Source organism: Panthera onca, chromosome B3 (genome assembly GCF_046562875.1).
Source record: "Panthera onca isolate mPanOnc1 chromosome B3, mPanOnc1 haplotype 2, whole genome shotgun sequence".
Taxonomy (NCBI): domain Eukaryota; kingdom Metazoa; phylum Chordata; class Mammalia; order Carnivora; family Felidae; genus Panthera; species Panthera onca.
In genome coordinates, this window is record NC_138344.1 from 140,706,336 (window position 1) to 140,731,686 (window position 25,351).

Genomic DNA, 25,351 nt, shown 5'->3' on the forward strand with positions numbered 1-25,351 from the left:
CCGAATTCATCCCAGGCCCTCGGCACTCGGAAACTGACGGAATGTAGGTTTCAGCGAGAAAAGCAGCAGAGCAGGTAAGAAAGACAACAGGCCAACACTCTCCGCGGCACGAAAGGCCCTGGCTGTGACGGGGACTCCTTCCTGAAATCCAGTGTGTGCTGCTCTCAACAGCAGCTCACGTCACCTGTGCCTAGCTGATTCACCAGCTCTTGTTACATCTTCCGTTTGTCTGGTTCAGGTTTTCCCAAGGACTAAAGAAAGCTCGGTTTGCATTTCTTTCTGCTCTTACGGGCGGGAGATGTGGTGGTGACCGCCACGATGGACGGTAGAGAAGGAAGATGCTCTCGCTCTCTCCTCGGACCCCTGACATCTTACAGATGGCCTCTCAGAGAACAAGAGGACCCTGCGAGATGTCACCAACATCTTTACGAAAACCGATTTTCTCACTCAACGCGAATAAAGGATTTCCCATCCGGTCTGCTGTGGCCACACCAGGGAGCCTTGATGCAAGGTTCGGGGCGTTCGGGGAGAAGCCCTGCTCGAACAGTCCTTTGTATAGGCCAATTTCGACAAAAATATATACAACTAAAAGGATCTGTGAACCAAAGCATTTGACGACTTCCTTTTGTTTCTTTTCCTCAAAGGTTGTCAAACAACCCTCTTTCTCCTGTACAATAGGACTTAACATACAAATTTTTTTTTTGCAACATTTTATCCTGCCAAATTAAAAAAATATATTATGGCAGCCTGTTTGTTTTTGTTTTTTTTTTCTTTTTATTTCCAAATTCACTAACAAAAAGGTACATTAAATCCCTTTAAAAGGACAAGCTTACAGTTAAAAAATTACAAGCTCCAGTAAAAATACAGCAAGTGCCTACATCATATGAACCAACCAATATATCCATTCCAGAGGGGGCAGGAAGAGAAAAATAAGGTCAAGGTCAGAAATGTGATTTTTTTTTCTCTGCAAAGCAATAACAATATTAAGCACTTTTTTTCTACATACTTTTTCTACATGGTGTAGCAATCCCCTTTTAATCCCCAAATACAAGTTTCTATACATTTTTTTTTTGAAATAAAAATTCAACACCCAAGGCAGAAAAGAATTTACTAAAACTCCGACTTTACAGTTACTGTGACAAGAACAAATTTATAGACCCACCATTTAAGTTTTACTGCAACATTTTCAAGGAAAAGAAAAGGGTTTTTTTTTTTTCTTGTTTTGTAAAATGCCCAGGCATTCTCAATTATTACAAATACTGGTCCACTTTTACAGTAATCAAGAAATTTTAATATATATAATATATACTAAAACCCCGTCACCAAAAGAAAACAATATACACGCAGCCACTGTGGCATTTTTTTTTATAACCTATTAAGCAAACTTTGAAAAAAAAAAAATCGCTCCAACACACATACACACGATTTTTTTTACCCTTGTATGTATCCAATACTGTAAACGTATTTTTAAGACAGAGTGCACTAAATTTAACTTTAGAAAAAAAATTAGCCATTGTTCCTGAATTGTTGTTTGTTTTGTTTTTCATTCAACGATATCAGCGTGTAACTTCTGTCACTTGAGTTTTAATTCAGCAGTAAATCACCTCCACGCCAAATCTAAGCAGCGTTGTCCCAAAAAACAAAAGGGGTTGAGGATAATTCAGCTAAGGATGTCCACGGTTGTGCTGGGTTTATTTCTTCATTTGATTGGGTCCTTATGGCATTTTCACGTCCTCTATCTTCAGCCAGGATTTTTAAAATTTAATCTAATTAAAGGTAAAGGTGGCTTTGTTTGTATCTAAAGAATGTACTTTTCTTGTTTTACTCTTAAAAAGTCTTTTCGTTTCCAAAAAAAAAACAAAAAAAAAAACAAAAAAAAAAAAAACAAGGTTTGCATTTGTCTCAAGAGACTCAAATAGGAAGATCAGTTTTCAAGGCACTCACGTCAAATTGAATGGCAGTAGAAAAACTGTCCAATAAATTATTTTATTTTGTTCTTTATAGTGCCAGTATTGTGAATGCCATGCTTAGCAACACTGACACTCGATCTCAGCCGTCCCTTACAGTTTAACCCACCTCTGGGCCAGAGAGAAGAATATGCTGCAATTTCTTGTTTAGAAGCCATTTAATTTAAATGCAAACAAAAGCTTTAAAGTGCGGGTCAACAGAATTCCAATGTCTAATCTTAACAGTCCAATGTTTAGAACCTTCCAACCTAATGGGATAGAAAAAAAAAAAATTGGAAAGTAGCGCTGGGCACCTTCGGATGGAACTCTTTCCCTGCTTTTCCAGTAAAAGGGAACAGAAATTTGCAAGATTTTCCCCCCTGTCCGTACAATGTCATCAGTGTGCATTAAATGAGAGAATACTAACTTCTCTCAATTCACCTCGTCCAGGGCACTTGTCTGCTTGAGACACGGTCATAAATTATCACTTGTAGCAACATAGGACTTGGGACTTTTTGTAGTGGGGGTGATAGAGAGAGAGAGAGAGAGAGAGAGAGAGAGAGAAGCCATCAAGCCAGAAGAAGCCTGAAAGAATACGGTGGCTTTCTTCCTGTGTCACTGCAGATGACCGTCTACCCAAAAAAAGGTACCCTCCACCCATTTTATGTAGCCTAATCTACAGCAAAGAGCCAAGGCGGCACCCCAGGGCACACCCACACCCCAAGAAAAGGACAGTATCTGCTGATGCCACACCACTGTAGAATGCTCTCAGGCCATCCCCCCCGCCCCCTGCCCGCAGCTCTCAAAAACTGGCATTTCTCCAGCAGTGTGGAGTTTTCGGGGTGGGGGCCCCCACCACTCAAACGTTTCCTTGTATCATGTAAAGGTTGCAGAAAAGGCCTCTGTTACTCAGGACATCATCAGTGCTACATCTCCATTCCAACTCTGAAGCAAAGTGCTACGACTTTAAAGATTGTTATCCGCTGTACATCCACCCCCCCCAAAAAAAACCCCAAAAAACCAACAAAAACAAAAACAAAAAAACAAAACAAAACAAAAAAATGCATGCCACTTTTTATTTCAGGACCAAAGAAGGAATTAAAAAAAGTAAACTTTAAAAGTCATTTAAGTGTTGGCTTCTTCACAAGAAATTACACATGCTTAGCTTAAATTTCAAAAAAGCAGCGCCCTCCCCCCCAAATTATAATTTAAAAGATAAGCTTCCCTTCTACACTGCTCGGGAGTCATTGCTCAGGCTACTACTGGGTTTAAAAAAACAAACGAACAAACCAAAAAAAAAAAAAAAAAACAAAAACAAAAAACAACGAAGGGATGGATACCCAACAAAATCTCTTAAAAGAATTTAAACACAAAGAATAATAATAAAAAGTACCTGCACATGCCAAAAAAATTACAAAACCCAATAAATACAGAAATTATTGCACAGTTAAAAGGCTCCACAATTTTTACTGCCTCCATCAACCCTCGGGTTTCCGTAGGACTTCGTAGACACAGGTTAGGTTGGAGCGCCGCCTCCCCCGGGGCCCCCGGGGACGCGCGGGGGTGGGGGGTGGGGGCCCGGGGCGGGGTGGGGGGGAGGAGGGGGGGTGCCGAAGTGGCGCAGACGCGGAGGCAAGTGTCAAGGTCAGCATTCTCGCGGTTGGCAACGGTTCCACTGTACAGGTGCGGGGCGCCGGGGCCCCGCGCGCTTAGCTCCTCTCGGCCTGCTCGATTTTGACGTCGTTAGTCAGCAAGTGCTCCCCGTGCCACTTTTTCATGTGTTTCTCCAGGGTGCTGTAGACGCTGAAGGGCATCTGGCAGATGTCGCAGCGGTACACCTCCTTGCCGATCTGCCCGTGCGTCTTCATGTGGCGCGTGAGCTTGCTGCTCTGTGCGCACGCGTAGTTGCACAGCTCGCACTTGTAAGGCCGCTCGCCGGTGTGGCTCCGCCGGTGCACCGTCAGGTTGCTGCAGTTCTTGAACACCTTGCCGCAGTACTCGCACGTGTCGCTGCGGCGGCCCTCCTTGGAGCTCGGCCGCCCGGGGCCCGGGCCGCCCAGGTGCGGCGTGCTGCCTCCGCTGGCCGTGCCGCTGCGGCCCGACAGCCCGCCGTCCAGCAGGTCCCCGGGCGGCGTGGAGAAGCGCAGGCTGCCGTTCTCGGACGAGTGCTCGGACGACGTGGCGAAGGGCGACTGGCGCGCGTCCGTGAAGCCCAGGAAGGGGTCCTTCATGAAGTGCCGCGACGCCGCGTAGCCCACGAGCCACTGCGAGTACACGTTCTCGGACGGGATGAGCGTGGCGGGCGGCAGCTCCAGGTCCTTCTCCACCTTGATGCGCTTGGCGGCGCTGTTGAGCCCGGGGCTGGGCAGCGGCGCCGGCTTGCGCGGGAACAGGCCCGGGAAGGGCTCGGCGCCCGGCGCGAAGCCGCCGCCGCGCCCGTTGACCGCGCCGCCCGGGCCCGCGTCGCCGCAGCCGCCCGCGTCGTCGTCGTCGCCCGCGTCGCCGCCGCCGCCGCCGCCGCCCGGCGCGCGCTTCAGGAAGGCGCCGCGCTTGGGCTTGTCGGCCAGCAGCTCGCCGTACTGCGGCAGCGCGCCCAGCCCCACGTTCTCCATGACCTTGCCCAGCACCAGCGCCTTCTCGTCGGCCAGCGCCTTGGCCGCGCCGCCCACGCCGCCCGCGCCCGCCACCCCGGCCACCCCGCCGCCGCCGTTCTCGCGGTTGCGGCTCAGCTCCGAGTCCATGCTGAAGCTCGACTCCGGCCGGCTCTCGTTCTCCAGCAGCAGCTCCTCCTCCTCCTCCTCCTCCTCCTCGTCCTCCTCCTCGGGCTCGTGGCCCAGCGACGGGTCGCTCTCGTGGTGGCGGAAGTCGCCGTCGGCCGCCTTGAGGCCCTCGCCGGCCAGCTCGCTGGTGCCGGGCTCCGGGGAGCTGGCGGCCGAGAGGCCGTCGTCGGAGCGGCCGGCCAGCGAGCCGGCCTTGTGCATGTGCGTCTTCATGTGGCGCTTGAGCTTGCTCGCCTGCGAGCACGCGTGGTCGCACAGCTGGCACTTGTAGGGCTTCTCGCCCGTGTGGCTGCGCCGGTGCACGATGAGATTGCTCTGGAACTTGAACGTCTTGCCGCAGAACTCGCACGACTTGCTCTTGGCCGGCGGCTGCGGCGGCGGCGTGCCCCCGGGCGGCATGGGCGGCAGCGGCGGCGTGCTCAGGAACGGGGACTTGGGGCTGGGCTGGAAGGGGTTCAGGAGCCGGTGCATAGGGTTGCCGCGGCCCGGCGACACGGGCGGCGGCGTGGAGCTGTTGCCCGCCAGCTCGCGGAGCCGCCGCGAGAAGTCCATGGCGGGCGAGTCGATGGCCATGGGGTTGAGGCGCATGACTCGGTCAAAGGCACTGGGGTGCTGGGCGACGAGCCCCATCTCCTCGGCACTGAGGCGGTGCGGGTCCAGGTGGTGGCGCGGCGGCGGGCTGAAGAGCGGCGGCGTGCCGGGCAGGCGGCCCTCGCCGAAGCCCGGGTGCTCCCGCAGGATGGGGCCCGTCATGCGCAGCAGGTTGAAGGGGTTGCTGTCGCCCAGGAAATTCATGAGCGGGGACTGGGCCACGGCCTCGGGCCCGAGCGGCGGCGGGATGGTGAGCCGCGGCGTGAGCGAGCTGCTGGCCGGCCCGGGCTCCAGGTAGATGCGGAAGCCGTGCGTGTTCTGCGCGTGCTGCAGCAGGAACCACGCGCTGTTGAAGGGCTGCTTGCATGTTGTGCAAATGTAGCTGGAAGGCTCATCTTTACCTGGGGAGACACACGGACAGAAAGGCAGAGAGAGCGTGAGAAGCGGACGGGGCGCGCGCACCGCGGGGCCACGGACCTGAAGGCGCGCGGTGGGGATGTAGGGGGGCGGTGGGGGGGTGGGGGGGAGGGGCGCGAAGCGAGTCCCGGATCCGCGGGGCTCTGGAGGGCGGCCTCGGGGCCCCTTCGGAGCAGGCCGAGGCCGGCGACGTGTTCGACGCTCCGGCCAAGACTCCACGGGGCTGGAAGGCTGAGGCAAGCTGGCTCTGTGGGCAGGTTGCCCCCGCGGAGCCCAGATCGGCCACACGACCTCAGCGAGCAGCCCCAAATTCCTAGGCTTCTGCTTGCTTCCCCTAAAGAAGAGGCGCTCTTCTCCCCATTGCCTCAGAAGCCAAATGAGGCCGCGTTGGTGAGAATGACTGATGTCAACGATAAAACAGCAGGGACACCACAACCGTGAGGGACCAGGGTTTTATCCACCAAGGCCACTGGTGACATCTGGATCTCGATAACTGTGTTGGGGGGAGGGGGTCCTGTGCCTTGCAGAATGTTCAGCAGCATCCCTGGCCCCCACCCCCTACAAGCCAGTCACACTCCCTTCCCCGGTTATGAGGATCACAGAACTCTCTAGGCGTTACCAAGTGTCCCCTGGTGGGGGCCAAAACCGCAGCTCAATGCCCCCCCCCCCCCTTTAGAACCACTGGTTAGTCAACACTTGATCCAAGGAGGTTCTAAAACACACAAGTCACTCAACTGCCTGGCAGACGTTGTTTTGAAGTGACATGGCTGATCCCTCTGCATCGTTTGGGATTTTTGCTGTAGGACCTTCTAGGGTTTCACACACCACACTACATGCAGAAAGCACCGTCAAATTTAAACGTGGATACGAAGGAACAGAAGGAATTCGGCATAAGAAGATCGCTGCTGTGTGGCGGCTGCCCCCCCCCCTTCCTCCTATGGCCTCACACACGGAGGCCCCCGCCCCATTCCTCCCATGGCCCTAACCACGGAAGCCGGCCTCCACCGGCCGCTGGGAGGGCACTGGATAGGGGGCCACTGGCCTCCATGAAGTCCTTTGCCAGAATGCTAACCGCACGGGGGAATGTCAAATCTGACGGGGTGGTCAGGATGAATGGTGGCAAGTGTGGATTTGTTACATACTGGCTCCCGTGGCGTCGGAAGCAAATCGTAGTGGACACTTGTGGGCACTGAGCCAAAAACGTTACTGTCTTTGTCCATCATCGGGGCCGTCACAAAATGGAGGCTGAATGTTTCAGCCAGAACCTGTCTCGTGGCCGCCCTCCTCACCCTGCGGGTCAAACTCGCTGCCTTTTCCGTCTGAACCTCTGCTCGGGCTTCCCATAAAGGCGCAGGTGCGGGCGGGCCCTGCTTTCTACCGCGAGATTCGCTCGCTGGCCGGGAGGGAAAAGAGAACAAGACATCACAGCCGCGATCTTGAAAAACCCCTTTTAAGAGCTTTCCCGTAGCTGGAAGGTCTTAACGCTGAGAAGGCATGGTAGCCGCAGACTCCCCGGAGAAGCCAAAGGTGCAGACGAATGTCCACGCCCCAAGTCAGGAAGGTGACGTGAGAACACAGCGCAGTGCAGAGTGGAGAAGACCCCTCCATCTCGACCTTTCCCCCAAAGACTTGAGGACTTCTGAAATCCCACGCAGAGATTTATTTTTTATTTTGACTCGTTCGAATTATGTTTCCGGAGGACTTCATGCTTAGCTGTAAAAACCAAGCGACTCGAAGACCCAACGGCCTGAGCCCTACGCAGGGTAGGCCGGACAGCTTCAGGGGGGCAGCGTGCGCACACCCCACGGCGCCGGGCGGAGATCCTCCCAGACCACACAACCAACTAGGCCAGAGCACCCCCCACCAGCAACCAAGACGTGCGTTCCAGGTTTGGTGTCCTCCAAGAATCATCAGTCCACTCTCGTCTCCTAGTCTGTACACACATGTGTGGCGGCAAGGACACCAGCGGGCAGGGGGAAGGACGGAGAAGAAAAAAAAGTATTCTGAGCTTCAACTTCACTTCGCTTTTAAAGCCAGCTCAAGTACATCTGCTGAGGCAATTCTCTCCCTCCGGTGTGCCCAGTACGTCTGGGTAATTCGGTTCCCCGTGTTGGGAGTCCCTGAGGAGACTTTTGCCCACCTGGAAAATGGCAGGGGGCCTCCCAAGGCCCTGGGCCGCCATGTTTCTCCCAGGATGCCGTTCAGCAGGACCAGCCCTGGGCCTTCCCTTCTGGCACACGTCCCTCAGCTGGCAAAGAAGACGCCATCTCCCGTCCTAGCTTATTAGTTAATGTACTTGGGAGAACAGAACCCTTTGCCTCACACTGCCTCACAAGGGAGCTGGCCAGAAGCCATAATATTTAGAGTCCCGCTCAAATCCTTTTCTAGAGCAAGGCAGAATAAATACGTAATAAATAACAAGAAGATAAATAAAATGTCCCTTTCTGACACGGGAGCTAATAACGCAAATGAAGTGCCACATCCCACAAGGTCATAGATCTTCAAATTAAAGAGCGTTTCTGTACCCTTCACCTTGGCTTCAGAAACTCTAATTAATCGATTTATGGCACACAGCTGTTCTTCATGTTTTTAAGTGGGGCCACCTCCTTCCGCCTCCCCCCCCCCCATCTCTTTGTTCATCATCTTCGTTCCTTGGGCTTCAACTCCAGAGCACTTCCTGTTTCTTGTTCTGATGGCCACACGTTTTCTAAAAGTTCCACCGCCGGTGCGGGATGGGGATGTCAGAAGAAAACGCAGAACTCCCTGGCAGGCCAGGAATAAAGACTGCTCTTCAGCCGAAATGGCCGATGAAAACATTTTTGTAACTCAAAATGGCAGCTGCTGGGAAGCATGTAGCTACATGTTCTAAAGAGCTCAGATGTTTCCACTTCTGAAAAGGAAAGAAAAGGGAAAAAAAAAAAAAAGATGCCCGCTAAAATTCTGGAGCGGCTGAAAGAGGGGGTCACCTGTCCGTAAACCACCGTCAGGTGGGGAAGAGCTAGGCGTCTGTCACATCGGATCTCAGGGCCACTCCTCACGCCGGAGGAAGCCCTTTCTTTTCCCGCACCCCTGAATGAACCGCTGTGGTTCGGTTCCCAGACTTTCCTTCTCGCGGAGGCAAGACTGCCAGGGACGGCCTTCCCGGGATCTGACAGCTTCTGACTTTTCTAAAAATCTCACAGCCCTCAGAGGCCCTCCCTAGACGAGTCCCTTTCCACTCTCCCCAACCTTTTTTTTCTTTTTTAATAAAACGTTCGTTTCCACATTACCAGTTCACGGTTCTCTCTTGCCTCGAAGTAGCCTTGAGCACTAGGGGCTGCTCACTTTTCACAAGTGAACAGTGTCAGAAGTCTTTGAAGAGCCACTCGGAACATTTTTCTATTCGAAAACTCGCTAAATATTTCACACTCGCGGCCTACCAGTCACGGACAGCTCATTTTTTAGACGCAAGGGAAGACCCTTGTCCAGAGGGCTGGCCCCCTCCCCTCCCCTCCCCTCCCCGGGACCGGAGGTGATGATCCCCTCCCTCCTCAAGCTCAGGGCCACCTGCCCAGAGGTGAGCCGGAGGCTCCGTGAGGTGATGACTTTGCCAGCAGCCCAGACAGGATCCACTTCCCACCACGCTGCTGCTGGGGCTGCTGAGGTTCCGAGTGACAGGTGGATGCCTAGATTATTCTGAACTGACGTCAGACCCGGCCTAGAGACCTAGAAATGTCAGCTGTACTTGCATCACTAAATCAGGCTTGGCAACTCAGAAGCCAGGGCCCGTGTCTGTCCTTGCTTGCTTGCTTCCTTCCTCAGACATTTTTACTCCTCAGTTGGCAGAAACCCAGACTGGAGCTTCTTCGCTTTAACGGCTCTAAAGGCAGTCCTTACGTTTTTCTCAAGTTCGAGACCCTCCCTTCCCACGAGCCTGGACGGCGGCACGGGTTCACACCTCTGCCTTGACATTTCCAGCTCAGTGAAGTCGATCAAATCACAACCTCCTTGAGCCTCGGTTTCCTCATCAGTAGAGTGGGAATAATACGCCTGCCTCCAAAGAGGGCTGGAGGTATCCAATGGGACCCTGTATGTGGACACACACCGTAAATCGTGCACCACTGTGCAGGAGTTTGTAGGTTTTGGTGTTTAGGGTTCATCCTCATACCTGGCAGGTGCATCCACGTTTCAACGATGCCTTTCTGTGTAAGTCTGGCAGTAATGAAACCTGGGAGGAATTGTAACGCGGCCTGCCTAATGCATTAGAGGTTCCGGGGAAGTGAGAACTTGCAAACGTCGAGGAAACATCATTTTTCATTGTGCCTCTTGGGAACCGACAGGCAACTGGACTCTTGCAGATGAAATGAGAGTCTCCCTCTGCCAGGAGGGGTTTTGTTTTGTTTTGTTTTGTTTCGTTTTTAATGAGCATTTAAATAATTGTTCCTCCTTGGTATGCCGGTTACTCTAATAACACCAATAAAGGTATCGGGGATGTTCAATAAAAAAAGCGCCGGGGTGGCTCAGTCGGTTGAGCGTCTGACTTCTGCTCAGGTCGTGATCTCACAGCCTGTGGGTGTGAGCCCCAGGTCGGGCTCTGTGCTGACAGGTCGGAGCCTGGAGCCTGCTTCGGATTCTGCTGTCTCCCTCTCTCTCTGTCCCTCCCCCCACTCTCACTTTGTCTCACTCTGTCTCTCAAAAAAAAAAAAACATAAAAAAAATTTTTTTTTTAAAAACCACATCTTTAATTGATTATTCAACGAAAAGGCCATAACTGAGCGTGCTAGTTTAACAGGTCCCTCTAAAGGCCAGCTGATACCACCTGGAAGGGCACTCGGACCTGTGGAAGCCACAGTGGGTCACTGCCGCTCAGAGGGGGACAGCAAGGGTACCTGAACTCCCAGCTCGAGCAGGGCCATGTTCTCCAAAGCCGGCAGCAAAATTAGAATCCGGGCACCCGGCCGCAGAGGTCAGACCTGGGTCTTGGCTTCACACAGCCCTCCACAGTTTGCAAAGTGCTTTACAGCTGGTTTGGCATTTTTGCGTGCATTAGCGCATTTCATCGTTACTCACATGGCCTCCGAGGAAGGCCAGGCGAGGGCTGCATCCTGCCGGCACGTGAGGAAACGGAAGCTCCGAGAAACAGGGAGAGTCCCACAGCCAGCAGGGAGAGGGCCGTGCCCGTCCTCAGGGTTTCAGACCCCAGGCTCGGTCCCGACCGTCTCTCCAGCATGCGGTACCACCGAGGGATGGATGGTTCTTTGTACGCTTGTCAGGGCCTGTTTTACAATGAAAATGCCCAAAAAAGAGGTTCACCTGCCACGCTGCGTGTCCCTTCAGGGAAGGGTACCGATCATCTTATGGAACCCACTCGGGGCCACCGCAGGCCTTGCCCCTGGAGGGAGACGTTTCACAAAGCAAATAAGCCCATGGTGGGGGGCGGGGGTGGGGGGAGGGCAACAGGACCCAGGACCCAGATGCAGGGGCAGGATGCTGGATCTCAAGGTCTTCCTACAGCAGGCCCTTCCCGTCTCTGGACATCAGGGTGCACTTGGGTCACCAGCCAATCACCCAGTCCTCCTCCAGTGTCTGTGACTACTAACAATACCGTCCCCACAGTTCCAAAATGATAATAATTATCACCACTATTATCCCTCCAATGTGCAGACCCCTTCTTAGTTTAAATACGGTCGGTCTCCCCTTTCATGATCCCAGAGAGAAAATGCCAGCTGGCCACCCCAGCGGTTTTCGTGGGTTTTGCCGTCTGTATTATTTCTTTTTTTTTTTTTTTTTTAATTTTTTTTTTTTATTTTTGGGACAGAGAGAGACAGAGCATGAACGGGGGAGGGGCAGAGAGAGAGGGAGACACAGAATCGGAAACAGGCTCCAGGCTCCGAGCCATCAGCCCAGAGCCTGACGCGGGGCTCGAACTCACGGACCGCGAGATCGTGACCTGGCTGAAGTCGGACGCTTAACCGACTGCGCCACCCAGGCGCCCCCGGTCTGTATTATTTCTGAGCATGGCCATCTACAAAATCTACAACCACCCCTGCTCGTTCTGAACGTGCTCTGTCAAACCTCAGCCTCTTGGAGCAGGAAGGTACGGCTGCGGGCATAATGGCAGCAGTAACTTAACCGCCATTAAATCCTTACACGAGCCTGCCGCAGCTGACTAGAACGGGACCTCAGCCGAGGCTCCAAACAACCCCCAACTAAGGACATGGTGTCCCAGCACCGTGTCACAGATGAGGACACGGAGGGCTGGAAGAAAGAAGGCGGTCAGCCCCACGGCGTGCTCTTGAGCTACGTGCTGACTGATAAAAGCCTGGTCAAGGGAGAGAATGTACAGACCCCGGCCCTGGCCCAGGCACTTGGACATGGTAATGGGGAGGCTATGCCTTGGTTACCTGACCTTTCATTCCAGCCCGTGTGCTAACTCAAAAGTGGAGATGTGCTGCTTTGGGCTGGCACCGCGGTAACTCTGTGAAGTCACGCTGATGGGGGAACAGATGCACTTTCTTGGTCCTGGTGGTGGTGATAAAAGCCATACACTATCCTGTACGATCTCCCGGGTGCTCAGCCAGCCTCGGCTGGCTCGGTTAGCGGAGCCCACGCCCTCCGCCAGTGCCCGTGGCAGACACGGCCGCTCCATCCCTGCGCTCTCCCTCCAGGCCTCGGAATCCTCTCGACCCTCATCACCACGTAAAGCGTGCCACTGTCTGGGATCTGTGGATCCCGGGCCACAGAAGCCCGGTAAGTGGGGAGCCCGGTGAGACGGGGCTGAATTCAGTAGGCAGCAGTGGGTGTCCTGCTGAGGGCAAAGGCCACGCAGGCTCTTCATTCATTCACTGCACAGACAGGAGCCGGGCACCCTTTATCCACCAGGGACTCTGCCCAGGCGGCCAGAGCTCACGGAACACCTGATGCCCCCTCTCAGTCATTTGATGAAAAGTACGAGCACTGCTCCGTAGGCAGCCGTGGTGCCAGAAGAGGGGAGAATATTTGGGCTCGGCTGCATTTGGGTTCAGAGCCTGCGCTGTGGGGCTCTCGTCTGCAAGGCCCCATTTAGTCCTCGTGTTTGCACGCCAGCTTGCACCCGCCCTTCCCTGTGCCCAGAATACTTGCTTTTGCTTCTCTACCTGCAAAACGTCTTGTGAGAGCCAGCACACCCCCACCCCACCCCCCCGCCGCCAGTATGTTCCCACAGCATCCAGGGAATACTACCTGATACTGATCACTTGTACTATCATAATCTGTCCTTGACCTTGGAGTGTTCAACTTGCCTGCGATCTGCACGTGCCAGTGTTGGACTTGTGCTCTTAGGCAGATGCTCACGGCAACTTTGGAAAGTGGGTTTTAATCCAGACTTGGTGTAAAAAAGAAACTAAGTCTCATCACAGGTGAGTTCACATGGCTTATGGTTCACAGACCCCAGATTCACACAGGGTCTGAGCCCAGGGCCTGTGCTGTGTCCAGACACGCACCTGGCTGCCCCGTCCATGGAACCACAAAGGCCACTATCACCGGCCCCGGGGAGGGACCCGGAGCAGGCACGCAAACCACTCTACCTGCTGGTGAACACCAGCAAGCTGCGGGCTTCATGCAGAAGACAGCACGCGTACCCTGGCTGAGAACGGAGACCTTACACGGGTGGGAAAACTTCACGCAGCCTCGCAGTGTTGGGGGACAGTCCGCCGACCCTGCCAGCGTCCTTGCGGCCCAGGTAAGCTGTGCGCTTCATATGCCTGGAGTTAACTCGGGGCTGGGTGACTGGGCCTCCAGCCTCCCCCACAGCCTCTGTCGTTCCCCTAGACAGCTGGTCGTGCACAAAAACACTACTGAATCTTGCTTCCAGCAAAAGAGGCACACCTGGGAAGTTAGTGAACCCAAGGAAATCTAACTGTGCCCCAAATGCTCTAGAGACATGCCCTTCTTATTCATTCATTCATTCATTCTCCATTCGGCCATCATGCACCAGATGCCAACCTGGCAGGCACTATTCAGAGGGACCGGCCGTGACCCCTCCCTTCCAGGAAGCCACAGGTAGGGGGCTGGGGATGAAAGGAGGTCTTCAATATCATTTAGCCATATGCCCCTCCCCCCTCCTCCCTTTGCTCTACAAATGCAGGACCCATCTGCCACACGCCAGGCCCCATGCTGAGTGAAGGGACACAGAAATGCACATCTGCCCGCATGGAGCCCACAGTTGAGTTCAAGAGCTAATAATTCCACACGTTTCTAGTAAGGCTTCGGGCCACGAGGTCTACGGTGTGACATGTGGCACGGGACCCAGAGGAGGGAGAGATTGGCAGTGTGGGGGGATCAGGAAGACCTCTCAGAGGGGGAGGTCCTAGAGCTGAATTCTGAAGGAAAAATGAGTCTATCTTGCAGAGAAAGGAGAGAAAGGGGGTGCCAGGCAGAGGAAACAGCATGCACAAAGGGTCGTGGGACCCCAGACTCACAGAGGCGAGGAAAAGGATACGGGACTGAAAATGTGGTTTTGGATCAATCTGAGGAGGCTCTGAAAACCCACAAAGAAACTGAGCTGGCTACAGCACAAATTCCATTGCTAGAAATTCCATCACGGTGAAAGCTTTGATATATATATTTTTTTAATATGAAGATTTCTAAACCCACACTCAAGGCCTACTCGAGTCAGAAACTGTTCCATACAGCAAAATGACAGTACAGCCAAAGGACACAGGAGAACCCCTTAGATGGCTCTTTCTGAGACCAGATCCCCCCTTCCCCGACTATGAAACCGTAAGATGTAAAGAAAGGAAGCCAGGGGGGCCTGGGAAATGCAAGGAGGAAGTTTAAAATCCAATCTGTGAGGACCGCTGGCCGGACAAGGTGGCTTCTAAATCACTCTCTCCAGCAGGAGTTCTATCATTCCGGCAAGACTCCCATCTGAACCCCCTGGACCCGTGAGCCAGCCTCAGGAACAGGGCGGGCCACGTTCTCAGCGGAACAAAGTATCAGAACTCAACTACAGCTGCTGACACCACGCACCCCAGATTCCCCCCCCCCCAGTCTCGATTTCAACTGCTCGATTCTGTGGTCAGACCAGGTGTGCACTTCAGGCTCAGGAAACAGCCACCCAAGCCCCGAGACAAAGCAATACTGCTGACCGCGGGGGCATCTCGGGGAAGGGTGAGAACAGCACTGTGTGCTAGTCAGATGGAAGAGCCAGAAGCAGGACACACAGAGTGATCTGAGACGTGGCAACTCACTTACAGCACCCTCAAAAAACTACGGCACATTCCTCAAGATCATCTTTATAGAACTCCCCCCCCCCTTTGCATAAGGCGCTCAAATCAGCTGGAAATAGTATGTCTTCCCCAAAATAGACGAACGCGTCGTCAGATTCCCTTGAAATCTTTCTGCAGACTTCTCTGAAAAGGACCTACAACAGTGGGATGTGGTGGGCCGACAGATAAACGTATTTTGGTGGTCTGGCCCCCCCCTCCCAACCCCCCCCTCCCCCAAATATGAGGTTTTCCGAAAGGATTCCAGCACTCTGGGGACAGGAACTTAGCAGAGGATGTGAAGAGGAAGAAGCATGGTGCAAATCCTCCTTATCATTTAATGGAAAAATAAAGAGTGAATTAAGAAACGAACAGGTAAGAAAAAAAAAAAAATCAAGGCACGCGCCGCGGGTGTGTGTTGAGAGCCGTTGTGAGCAGACGTGGGCACACCTCGTGGTGCCTCACGCACGCGTTCTGGCTGACACAGGAAGTCTCTCTTCTCCATTATTCATGACTTCCTTCACCAGGCAGGAATAAGGCTTCCTTCCTTTCCTTAAATCCACAAAAATCTCCGCATTCCACCCCAAGAAGTATTGCAGGGGCAGTAAATCTCGTTTTAATGGAGTGTACGTTTAGCTCCGAGGAGATAATTGACGTTATGGAGAGCCTCGACGCCGAGTTATATAGGTTAGCGAATGCAGAGGGGACTCATTACCGACACACTACAAACAAGTAGTAATATATGTATATTGTTCAGAGTGGCGTTATAGCAAAAGTGTTCCGGTCCACGGGGATTGATAAAACACAAGAAAACAGCAGACATGCACTTGTAAATTTGTCTCATTTGTCTCTGAAGTTAAAGGTTATTCCCTTGTTCTGAATTTGTAATAAAAACACGCTAGCCCAAGGTTTGTGGAGAATGTTTGAATATTTAAATTGTGTATAATGATAGGCAATTATAGGATAAAAACTGGACCGCGCGAATGGGGGAGCGCTGTCTGGATCACCAAGTGTTTTCCCACCAACCAGTCATCTGTCTTTACTGTGCCGCCCTCCCTCCCCCCACCCCTTCCGAAGGGCTGCAGGGACGGTTACCGGGTCCCACCGCCACTAACCGGCAACCAGCCACGCTTGGGTTTGCCTGGGTGGGTGGGTTCCTCCCCTTCTCCTTCTCTTCTTTTAGTTTTGCTTTCTTCAATATGCACAGTACGCCTCTCCGACCACAGGCTGAGACGGAAGCCATGGCCCCTTGAGGACAACGGGCCACAACATCGTCCTTCCGCAGCCGGTCAGCGCTTCCCCCCGGGTGCAGGGGCAAGGCCAGGCACAGCGAGGGGCCCGCAGGCAGCGCGGGAACCTCCCCTGCCCCCCGAATGGGGCACCCATCTCCCAGGCACCCTCCCTGGAGAACAGCGCGGTGGGGCTGGCGGGGAGCCCCAGCTGTGGCGCGTCCCCTGGGGGGGGGGGGGGGGCACCGCCGCACCCTGGCTGGGGCCGAGGTGCCCGCCTGGCCCCGTCCAGGTTAACCAACTGCAGTGTTTGAGTTACTCCAGCCAGCTTGTCACCGAGCACAAAAGTCATCAGCGAGTGAATGTTCTTTTCTGCACCACAATTAAGACGAATCAATACGACGTGCCACAAATGGTATTTTACTCTCAATAAGAACTCGGGCTGAGTTTATTCAGAATATTTTAGCGCTTCCCCGGGGGATTTTGGGCCGACGCAGATGGCAAATAAAGTACTCAGCCTAAGGCTACAGCACATTATGGTAATTCTAATGTCAGATGTACTTTAATATACAGCTCTATTTAATCACCCCATTATTTCACATTTCCATATGAAAAACCCGCGGCACTTCTGCAGAGCTTCGCCTCTGCCACGGTGCCAGCTTCCTCCAGCCCCGCCGGCAGCCGGGGAGATGGTCATCCTCGCCAGGCGCCGCACCGCGTCCACAGTGCGGGGCGCTCCGCGCGCAGCCGAACTGCCCGGTGCCGCCAGAAAATCAGAGGGTTCAGAGATGTAGCAAGTGCCTCGGAGGTTATGGAAAAGACAGACCGAACCCTTCCACCTCCCAGACACACGGGTTCTCACACACGCGCGCACGCACACCTGCGAAGGGGAGAGAATGACGGGCACGCTTACAACATGGCCCCTCTGGAAACACCGGCTGCCTCGGCGTGGTGGCTGGGCAGGCCCAATGGCCAGAGCCAACCACGGCTCAGGGGCTGGGCGAGATGGGGCTCCTGCCGGTGGCACACCCAGCAGGTGCCAGCTGGTTCTCGTAGCGCTGCCCCCCCCAAAAGGGCACATGAAAGCGGCAGCAATGCCAAGGGGCAGGGGGCCGTGCTAGTGACACAGGGGGTGGGCGGAGCAAGGGGGGCGCGCAGGGGACCAGCAGCCCAAACTGACTGTACAATCTGGGGCCAGGAGGCCCCCAGGGTGGTGCTGTCCGGTCTGCACTGGAGAACCCGAAGCCGAGAAGCCCAGGCCTCAGGGGAGGTGGAGTCCTGTGATTCCAAATGGCTCTCGCACCTCCAGGCTGGCTCTGGTGGCCAGCTGGCGGAGAGAAGCCGGCGGAAGCATGGGTTTTGGCTGAGCCCAGGAAATCGCTCTCTCGCGGTCACACGCATCCTTGGCCACGCACCGCCCCAAGGAAGGCCGGCACGAGACCCGCTGACCACCCACTTCCAGATCCCTCAAAGATGAGTCTGCCGATGGGCGAAATGACCTGGCACCTGACCCCTCCTGGCTGCCCCAGTAATGAGTCAGCGTTCAAGGCCACAGAACGGGATTCCTGCAAACGGGGAACGGCCTGTGTCGTCAAAATGAGGTGCTTGCCAGTGAGCAGGCGACGTCTGATTCCTACCACGGGGGCAAAAATCTCTAAGGGAAGGGGGGAAGTGAAGAGAGAGAGGGAGGAAAGGAGGCAGAGAAGGAAAGAAGAAGGGAGGGAGGGCAATTGTACAGAGCAAGTCCTGGCATATGATGCCAAAACCACTGGCAAGTTCCTCTCGATTGTCGCTTCACTAATACGGTGATCAGTTACCTAACACTAGCAAAGCTGTCTGATAAGCTCAGCACAGGAGACGTTTTAGAGGAAACAGCTTGATTACGTGAAGGCACAGACTCTGGTCATTCTAACCCCTGCAAACAAAGCTGTGAAGGGACAGCTAACCGCCCCTCATCGGCCACACCGGGGGCCATCCCTCAAACCGGGAGCATCCGGCGACTTCTTTTTTTAAAAACTCACTCTGGGGGGTGAAATTCAAGTGGGGACTCATTCTCCATTTCCAAGGCCTTTGCTCCCACCCTATTATTGCTTATTTGTAAACCTAAAAATAGGTCCTAATAATCCCCAGGCCTTTTTCTGCTTGAGAGTTTGGGACAAAAAACAAAAAAAAAAAACCCTCCAGTGAGGACTGGCGATGTCTTGAGACATTTCTGATTGCCACGACTGGGGGAGGTGAGGGTGTCACTGGCACTGGGTCAAGGCAGGGATGCTGTTCAACACCCAACGACAAGAAATCCTCCAGCCTTGTAGGCGCTGTGGGCTGAACTTGCAAAACAGACAGCCAGGGAGAAGTGGGGAGTCGGGGTAAAGGCAGAGAGAGAGGAGGGGTGGGGAGAGAGGGTGGAGAGAAAACAGAGAATCAGAGAGAAGGAGGAGGGGCCGACATCGTTTACTTTTTTGGCAGTCAAGGAGCTGGTGGCAACCCAGTCAGCTTCATTATTGCAGAAATCATCTGAATCCCACAGTCGCCGGGAACGGCGGGTCCGGGGCCCCCAGGGAGCTCTGTGCCTCGTGAAGGGGGACGCCAGGCTGAACGGGCAGCGGGAGCAGGGGCGTCAAAGGTGCCGGCACCCCCTCGCCCCAGCCCTCCTCAAGAAGCCCTTTTGCCTGGGGGACGCCTCCCTCCAGAACTGGGTTCGGCCACCAGAGCAGGGACGTGAGGGGCTGCCCTAGATTCGGCTGCTCAGATGTGAGCCTTGCGACAGCGGCTGCAGGAGATGAAAACCCAAATATACTTCCTGAAGTCAAAGAGATAAAAATACAATTTCTGCTGTGTATGGCACTCTTTCACGCTGCAGCAATACTTGGGGGGGGGGGCGGGGGGGGGGACATGAGCGGCTGGGTTGGGGGGGGCAGGAAGATGACCGCACGGGCTTAAGCAAATTCCTTTTTTTAAAAACCACGATCCAGAGAGATTACATAAAAAGCACAATTAAGGACCGCTCAGAATCCCGAGGCCTTCGAGAACGTGCTGCCTCCAGAATATTTTTAGAACAATCACTCGAGTGGTTCTTCTTAGTTGCAGAAACACTCCAAATCAGAAAGTCAATTTTTCCTCTGTTTGCAGAAGTGAGCTGGCTCCGCTGGACGGCATGCGTGTGTTTTGCTTGGCGGCTGTTCACAACACTGCCTTGGCCGCGTTTCCTTGGAGCGCGCACGGTGAACCTGGCGCTCGCTCACAGTAGCGCTTGCATTTCAAACGCCCCGGCCACGCTTCCCTAATAACAGCCTGGGAACTGCAAAACCCCTGTAAGCCCAGCCCTCCAAATGGGGAACAGAGCAGGGCTTTCGGGGCCCCTCCCGCCACAACAGGGGCTGGAAACGGGGGCTGGGGCTTTCAATAAAGATGTCAAAAGGTGGAAAACGAAACAATGCTGCCACATTCTGGGGACGGGTGCACGCTTCCTTTTCGTGCGCCCCCTGCTCCCCACCACACACACACACACACACACACACACACACACACACGGGCAGAGGCCCAGCCCGGCCGGCTCCTCCTACCCATCTGCCCTCTAGACAGGTACCAGGTTGTCTCCGAGCCTGCTGAAGTTTGTGCAGGAAGGGGCACGAGGGCTTCAGAACCGCACTGGGGGATGTGGGTCCCTGGGCCTGACAGATCCGGTTCTCCGGCTTCTAGGCTCGGCTGAACGTGAATGAGTTACTCAAGTGTGAGCTAAGCTCCCCTCTCCCCAAGTGGCATGAACCCCTGTACGCGGGTCTACAGCGTGCGTGTAAAGAACCCGGCACCTGATCGGTGCTCAGCAGAGGAAGCTACTGCTAAGAATGTGAATGAGTGAATGAATGAATGAGCAAAGGAAATGAATGAGTAAGGGAATGAATGAATGGCAGCAGGACAGAGCTCGGAGGCAGGAAGAGCAGGACCCCTCAGGAAGCTACCCCTCCTCCCTTCACTGATCGGTAGCCATGATCCCGCACCCCTCCCCCAACCGGGGGGATGGGGCAGCGGGGGTCATCACTCAAAAAAGGGACATCCAGGTACAATTTCCACCCCTCCCCGGAATCAAGAAATGTAGTCATTCTGGCCTCTCAGCACTGCCTGTGCTTCACACGTTCCTTCTTTCTTTCTCTCTGTGTTGTTTACAAAGGTTTCATTATGTTTTCAACTAATCAGAAAGGCCCCGCTAATACACAATTAACATGTGATTATAAAAAAAAAAAAAATTAAAATAGCTTCCAGAAGAAGGAAATGTAATTAAGTAGAGAATGCTTTTCAATAAGTGCTTGCTTTAACCCATTGTCAGAACACAGTCTACGGTTCGTCCACAATGCCTAGAACAGATGCCAAGGGCAGAATGTTAAAAGCAAGTTGGAAAAGAAAAAAAAAAAAAAAGGACATTATTTTCTGGGGGAATAATAACCATCGGCTGGGCAGAACATGCTAGAGAACTCAGCTTCTGCCCGCAGAGGGGTGAACTCCCCCATCCACTTCACCACTCCCTTCTGCAAAAAAAAAAAAAAAAAAAAAGCTTCCCTTCTAAGAAATAAGTGTGTACACCCAAATCTAGGATAGGAAGCATAACTGAGTGAAGAAACAATGGTCAAACACACAACATTTACAAACTCCACTGTTAACAAGAGGCTTCAGTCCAGACCACAAAGACAGATTGATGGCACACTTTTTAATCAACCCTATGATCATTTTGTTTCAAATCATTTGGGCCAAATCTCAGAAGGGATCGGTCTTTAAAAACCCCAAGTCGAAAATGGGCTTTTTAACCTCCCGCTCAAGAAGCAAGCTGAAAAGCGAGGGATTTTATTTTCCCCCCTTTCCTACAGCCGCCTCAAACCAGGGCCTTACGGCCACGAGATCCAGCCATTTTCTCGGACCCCGCGCTTGTCAACATGAACGAGGGCACCGCGGGTTTTGATGGTTTCTGCCAATCAATACGGCCCCAGAGCAAATTGCAAATTCAACAGGTTCCCAAAGGAATGGGAACTCTGTGACAAACGTGTATGTCCCTGCACACGAAGCATCTGGTCTCCACCATAAATCTCCTAAACATGACAGGGAAAGAAGCAAAATCAGGAAACTGAGGGCTGGGGGTAGGGCTGCCACACGGGGTGCCTGTCCCCACTCCTCCCCCTCTGGAAGACAAACATTTCCAGTCCCAGAGTGTCCCCAGTGGCAGAGGAAGCTGTCAGTGCATGGCCTGCACCAGTTCAGAAAACACACCCAGGTCTGGTGGGCCAGGCCTGCCAAGGAGCTGGGACTTCTGGATTCCTGTTCTACAGTGGGGGGCAGAGCCAGGGGCCTGGGTGTAAGGCTGGTCCCCCAGGAGTGCTGCCCCATGTGTACTATGGGTTTCTGGTCCAGGCTCAGTAGTTACTAGCTGACGACCATGGATGAGGCACTCAACTTCTCTGTGCCTCTCATTCAGTCCTCATCGGTAAAATGGCCTCAACAGTAAGCTCATCTCTCTCTCGTTGGGGGAGAAAAATAAGACTCAACGGGTTTATTTACGAGGCCCGGGGTCCGAAGGGAACTGCAGGAGCCGAGACCCAGGCCTGGACGGTCTGGCACAAGAGCCCATCATCTCCGCCACAGAGCCGACTGCCCTTGATGACGGTGACCCTCAGAGAGCCGACAGACTTGCATCTCGGGCACCTGGTCAGCAGGGCCCCTCTCCACCCCCACGGCGGTCCCCGAAGTACGGATTTTCACTGAGGTTCAAAGACGAGAAAGCCGAGGCTGAGGATTGACTCACGCCTGCCTGAGGCCACCCAAATCGTGAAACTAAGGGTAGGTGACAAGCAAGGTCGCCCAGTCCCCAACCCCAACCAGTACCAGATGGGGAAACCAAGGCCGCCCGGTGTGGAGAAAGGACTTCCCAAGGTCACACACCAGCCAAGCCCTGGTTCCTGATTCAGGAACCTTCCCAAACCGCCTCAGGCACCAACATGGCGGACCCAGGGCTCCCTCTGGAAGGGAAGGAACAGAAGCTGCCAGTGGCACCCCCGTCACACCCTGCAGGTCGTCTGCAGAGCTCCCCCAGAACCCGCTTCCCAGGTGGGACCAGTACAAAAAGGCAGGTGATACATCATGTCCACATCCGCGGCCCAGCGTCCTGACCTCACCCTGCCCCACCACACTTCCCTGGGACACAGCACCCCCAAAACAATTGCCCGTCCCCTCAATCAGACGCTTCCCGAGTATCTCCGCGTTTTCAGTAACCTTTGCTAGGCTTGTCACCTCGGATCCTGGACAGAGAACCCAAGGCTCAGAGAGGTCTCTGCCTGAGGCCACACGTCCCGGGGCCTGTAACCCAGGTGGCACTCCAAACAAACTGTACCTCTCTGTGTGACAGCACCTGCCTCCCCCTCCTCCCCAGGGACAGCAGGCCTCTCTGTAACAGGAGCCTCGTCCGGTCCATCCGGGCCCCTTCATCACGCGGCGCCGGCTGACAACGCACAGTAGGAGCTTGCTTTCCCGACACCTGCTTGACTCCATTGAAATGCCTGCCCGCCGCCCAGAAGAGCCGTTAACATTCTGCAGTTGGCGCACGCCCCTCGCGTCTGCACAGCGCAGCAAGGACTGACAATTCTTGCTAGATAAATATCTGGAAAGAAGTCGGGAAACAATTAAAACTAGAAGCTAATAAATGATGAAGAAGCCCATGAGCCAAGTCCTGGCCCACTTCCCAGGCTTCATTCATGCATCAAAAAACCCCAGCGGTCCGAGGCTTCAAGAGGGCAGCTGGGCAGTGGGGCTGTCCGACGTAACATAAATGGGAATTAGATATGATCGAATGTACTCACTGCATTCCCAACAGCAGCCACTCTCCCCCGACTCCCCTGCCTGTGGCTCCCCAGCCAAGCCCCTTCTGGGGAACTCTGGGCAGATGATCTTGTAACCAGGCAACCACGAGGAAAGGTTCCAAAGTTCCTCCACAGGAACGAGGAGGCCGCGTTCTGCTATGGTGGCTACTGGGACACAGTGCCGTGACCCTCTCTTCTGAACCTTAAGAAAATGAGGAGGGGGTGCCCTAGCTATCCCCCCAACACGGAGGCTTAGATGCTCTGGCCTTCCCTCTTCCCCTACAAGGCAGGTGGGCCAGCCAGCTCTGCGAGGAGACAGCCCCGTGCCCCCTCCAACAACGACCATGACCATCCATGCGTCCTCAGCCAAAGGTCCCAGGACGCACACAGCCTTTCCAGGCTCCTACTTCGTAGCGGCCCCTTCCCTCTGGCCACGAACCGTTTGCAGCTGTTCTGGCAAATGCTCCCGAGATTCCAGGAGACCCAAAGCTTCAGAGGTTCAGAGGGCTCGGCTGCACTTTGGGGAAATATGTGCCCATGGCCGAGAAGACATACCTTGTGTCCACAGGACAGGGAGAGATGGCAAGGGGATCTTGGGGCCCCTACCGACGACACAGAAGCCCTGTGTGCAGAGAGCGTGTGCACCCATCTACTCTGAAAAATGCAAATGCTTCTGAAGCCATATTAGATGCCTCAAAAGCCCAGCTAGCTCTTTCGATGGGCATCTGGCATAAGCCGGGTGTTTTCACATCCAAGGTGCCACTGGGTCCTCTGCAGTTAGGGAGGTGTTGTGATTATCATGCTGAGCATGGTAATAGCAAGCTCGGAGCTGGAGGGGGAACAAGGAACCTTCACCAGGAGCCTACTCTGTGCTAGAACTTGGCCTGAAGACATGGACATAATCTCGGGAACTTCCTTCTCACACCTGGGAGTACACCCAGACCCGAGATGCAGAACCAGAAGCCAATGGCGGGCCTTCCAGCCTCCCTAGCCCGTGCTCTAAGAAGGTACCCGACACTGCCTTTGCCAATAGTCATCTCTTTGGCGCCTGTACAGGATTACAGATGGAGGTATCAGGTCAGACACAGTAGGCAGATGAGCAAGAAGGAGACCAGAGGCAGACAGGCACATGGGCAGAGGGCCCAGCACGTGCCAGGCACCGCCCTGGGGCCTGCAGGAACCCCCCTCACCCCTTCTTGCCAGTCGGCCGAGGTTGTTACACAAAGGGGGGTCCAGACACTCTGAATTCAGGGCTGACCTGTCATTGTATTTCTTCCCCCAATAACCAATAGTGCACTTAAGAAACAAAATGAGTGGAGCTGGGAAATTAGAAATTGGAAAGAGAATTCCAACCCCCCTCCCCCAAGAAGCAAGCCTCCAGGGAGGACTTGAAGACCCTGTTGAGGCGGGGTGGGTATCACCCGTGTATCTAATGAGGTTCCTCTGACAACACCAAGATGCACATGCACACTTGCACACACGCACACACATACACACATGCACACACACACATGCACACACATACACAGATGCACACATACACACATACACATACAGATGCATGCATGCACACACATACACATGCACACATACACATACACAGATGCACACATGCACACACATACACAGATGCACACATGCACACACATGCACACACATACACAGATGCACACATACACACAGATGCATGCATGCACACACATGCACACGTGCACATACACACATGCACACACACGTACACATGCACATACACAGGCACACATACACACACATGCACACACATACAGATGCATGCATGCACACAATGCACACGTTCACATACACACATGCATACACACATGCACACATACACACACGGAGATGCACACGTACACACAGATGCATGCATGCACACACATGCACACGTGCACATATGCACACATATACACACGCACACATGCACACACGTGCGCACATATACACATATGCACACACATACACACAGATGCATGCATACATACACACATGCACATACGCACACATGAACACGCATGCACACATACACACAGATGCATGCATGCACACACATGCACACGGGCACATACACACATGAACACACGCACATACACATGCACACACGCACACGTGCACATATGCACACACATGCACACACATACACACACGCGCACACGTGCACACACATACACACAGATGCATGCATACATACATGCACACACATGCACACAGGCACATGCACACACATGCACATGTGCACACACATGCACACGTGCACATATGCACACACGCACACACATACACACACGCACACATGTGCGCACACATACA

At 53.8% G+C, this 25,351-nt stretch overlaps 1 protein-coding gene across 5 annotated transcripts in view; it reads right to left on the bottom strand.

Moving 5' to 3' along the window:
* Positions 1–1,867: 1,867 nt before the first annotated feature.
* Positions 1,868–25,351, bottom strand: part of BCL11B (BCL11 transcription factor B) — a 95,161-nt gene continuing 71,677 nt past the window's right edge. For 4 of the 5 annotated variants that reach the window (XM_060620724.3, XM_060620722.3, XM_060620723.3 and 1 more), the window contains one exon: positions 1,868–5,718. In XM_060620724.3, the coding sequence (XP_060476707.1) occupies positions 3,656–5,718 (2,063 nt within the window). In that variant the 3' untranslated portion in view covers positions 1,868–3,655. Of the gene's footprint in view, positions 5,719–23,026; positions 24,669–25,351 lie in introns of those variants that run through there. The other variant, XM_060620725.3, reaches the window with a different exon arrangement.